Source organism: Etheostoma spectabile, chromosome 6 (genome assembly GCF_008692095.1).
Source record: "Etheostoma spectabile isolate EspeVRDwgs_2016 chromosome 6, UIUC_Espe_1.0, whole genome shotgun sequence".
Taxonomy (NCBI): Eukaryota; Metazoa; Chordata; class Actinopteri; order Perciformes; family Percidae; genus Etheostoma; species Etheostoma spectabile.
In genome coordinates this window covers 966,344-969,451 of record NC_045738.1, presented here as the reverse complement: position 1 = coordinate 969,451, position 3,108 = coordinate 966,344, and the positions used below count along the sequence as shown (strand labels likewise).

The window sequence follows — 3,108 nt, the reverse complement described above, 5'->3', positions numbered from 1 at the left end:
CAGACAGACAGACAGACAGACACACACACAGGCAGAAGTATTTGTAAATGTTTTCTTGCGAGTAGTTTTAATTTACTGCACAAATTCTCTATTGCTAGATTTAGGCTGCATCCGTACATGCCTAAGCTTTGTGACTTACTATTCCCTCTTCTAATTAAAGTCATAATCCCAAACTAGCTCTTGGTCGATGAAATTGGCCTAAAATTACCTAACGTCTGAAATATGTCCTCACTCTAGAAGGACAACCACCATAAATTTGACTCAACCCCCTCTGGAATCAATTGCAATTGACTGAAAATTCTAATATTATTGAGTTTCACCATGCTGAAGGATAAAAAAAATGTGCCTTTGTCACATAGATGCATGCAGACACACAACACCAAGGTTGTTGACCAGAAAAAGCATTATCCTGCAGTAGAACAGCAGGCTGGGGAAACAAGATGTCAACAAGTAACATGACAATAACTAATGCTAGCAAAGTAGATACAGTACATTCTATCCACAGTCTGTGCAGTGGGGTCAAAGACAAACAGGCCTCTAGAACTCACTCACTAATAATAGTACTAGTGTAAGAGACAGTACAAAAAAAGAAAAGTAGGTTTTTAAAAGCAGTACCTTGTTGGTATAGTGGCTCCAGGTCCAAGATTGTGTCTGCACTAAGATTACACAGCAAGGCGATAACATTTTGGACCATCCCACTGGTAACATTACTACGGTTGGCCTACAAAAAGAAAGAGGAAGAGATAGATTAGGTTACAGGTCAGTTAACAACATATTGTCATCCATAATTAGTCCACATGTAAATGATAGTAGGGTAGTGAACTTCCACACTTCGTGAGCACCGTTTATTGTTGAAGCGACATTTTGGTAATAGACTTTCATCAATCTTTAAACTCACAACACAATAAACACCACTTTTATACTACACAGTCATGACAACAACTGTTCAAAGAGGATAAGAGCAAGAGGGAAGGAATGTTAATCTTCCTAGTTACCTTTAAACTGTTCTGTCATTTATCATGTGGTTAAAGTTGGAGCACCAGTAAATGAATGTCAATTAAAATTCCAAATTACTGTGTGTGTGTGTTTGTGTGTGTGTGTGTGTGTGTGTGTGTGTGTGTGTTAGGAGCAACATTTCAATTCAATTCAATTTTATTTATAGTATCAATTCATAACAAGAGTTATCTCAAGACACTTTACAGATAGAGCAGGTCTAGACCACACTCCAGAATTTACAAGGACCCAACAGTTCTAGTAGTTTCATGTATCAATTAAAATAGCTCATGTTATTGTATTGTGCTAACAGTTAAAGGAGAATTCCGGTCGATTCCAACACGTAGCTCTGTTGTTTGTAAATCAGAATCAGAAATACTTTATACTTTAAATGTGGAGTGCTTTCAGTAGAGAGAAAAACTAAAACAATCTGTGCTGCCTACACCGTGTTATCCTCTTGCTAGAGTTAGCACCCACCAGGCTTAAAAAGGGCAAGTTTTAAACGTGTGTTTAGCCTTTAGCCTTTGTCATTAAAAGTGCCTAACCATGTGCAGTGATTCCCTCCGAGTGAACACAGTGAATCTAACTGCTGTAGATGTAAAAGAAATGCATGAAAGTTGTGTTAATTCAACTCTGTTTAGTTCCTGTGTTAATACTGCAAGGAGTGCTTCGGGACCGTCTACAAACAAAGAAAAGAGATACAAACACATAAATGGCGTTTTTCCACTGCTGGTAACAGCTCGACTCGCCTCAACTCGACTCGACGCATTCTGCGTCCGTTTTCCATTGCAGATTAAGTAACGGCTCAGCGTGGCTGATCACCATAGCTACATGTGATGATGTAATTTTCAACGCGACTCACAACAGCACGTCGGATAGTTGTCACAGCCAGAAGAAATGTTTTGTTTCAAAAGAAGCTGAAAGAAGCAACAAAAATCACTGGTAAAAAAACAGGAGTTTGGGAATTCCTACGGTGTTCAGACGTCGACATGACGATTGTTCGCCAACACAAAAGGGTAAGTTAAGTTTCCTGGTAACGTTAGCTAAAATTTGCATGTGTTAGGGGGCCCGGTCAGTATTTACTAGGGATGAGCGAGTACAGCATTATCTGTATCTGTATCTGTTTACCACATGAATTATCTGTAATCCGTATGCTTCTTTCCCGGACTGGGTGGGGCCGGTACACCGGAAGGGGTCATATTTAACCCGAGAAACTTGGGTCGGGTTCTCTTGACATGTGCGGGGCTTTAACCGGTATGTTATTTAAGCATGCAATTGATATGAGTTGATCATTAATTGTTATATTTATTGCTGATTTGAAAACTATTTACATGACAGCATCAAGCTTAAGATCAATGGTGTTGTCATGGTAACAAACAAACTATATAAGAAAGTTTAACAATGAATACAACACATGCGGTTTGCAATTATGAAGTAAATGTAATGAACAAGAGTTTTCATACTCAATATAACTTTCTTTTTTAACTTTTTATTTTTGTATGATCAGTGTGATTTTTTGGTTTTGGTTCTTTTTTATTTTTTATTTCTTTTATTTCCACACAGGTATATGTGTGAGTGTGTGTGGGTGTGGGTGTTGTGGTGTGAGTGAGTAAGGAGAGACACAGAGAGAGAGGGGGGGGGGGGGTGGGGGGGGGGGCGGGGGCAGCTGACATAAAAAAAAAAAAAATCTCCGATGGCAGAGACGCAACGGGAGTTGCATTAAACCAAGCAACATGTCTGAAACCCACGTTCACCAGAAATTACTGGTTACTATGTAAGACTACAAACCCCACGTTCCCAGAAATCTAATGGTTACTATGAAGGACTACAAACCCACGTTCACCAGAAATTAGGTACTATGTAAGGACTAAACCCCACGTTCACAGAAATCTAATGGTTACTGTAAGGACTACAAACCCCACGTTCACCAGAAATCTACTGGTTAATATGAAGTACCCAACCGAAGTTAAAAACAAACCTGAAGCTGAAGAAACCTAAACGTTAACGGAACAGATCCGGAGACCCGATTGACTGACGGAGCGGGAGTAGGAGCGAGCGAGAGAGAGAGAGAGCATTTCTCCATGTTCTGTGTGTGTGTGTGATTGATCCGAGCGT

At 39.7% G+C, this 3,108-nt stretch overlaps 1 protein-coding gene and 1 long non-coding RNA gene across 6 annotated transcripts in view; one reads left to right on the top strand and one right to left on the bottom strand.

Moving 5' to 3' along the window:
- The window catches only part of ulk4 (unc-51 like kinase 4), a 119,848-nt gene that overhangs the window by 29,958 nt on the left and 86,782 nt on the right, over positions 1-3,108 (bottom strand). For all 5 annotated transcript variants that reach the window (XM_032518168.1, XM_032518170.1, XM_032518172.1 and 2 more), the window contains exon 32: positions 616-721. In XM_032518168.1, the coding sequence (XP_032374059.1) occupies positions 616-721 (106 nt within the window). The remainder of the gene's footprint in view (positions 1-615; positions 722-3,108) is intronic.
- The window catches only part of LOC116690970 (uncharacterized), an 11,794-nt gene that overhangs the window by 2,760 nt on the left and 5,926 nt on the right, over positions 1-3,108 (top strand). The window lies entirely within an intron of this gene.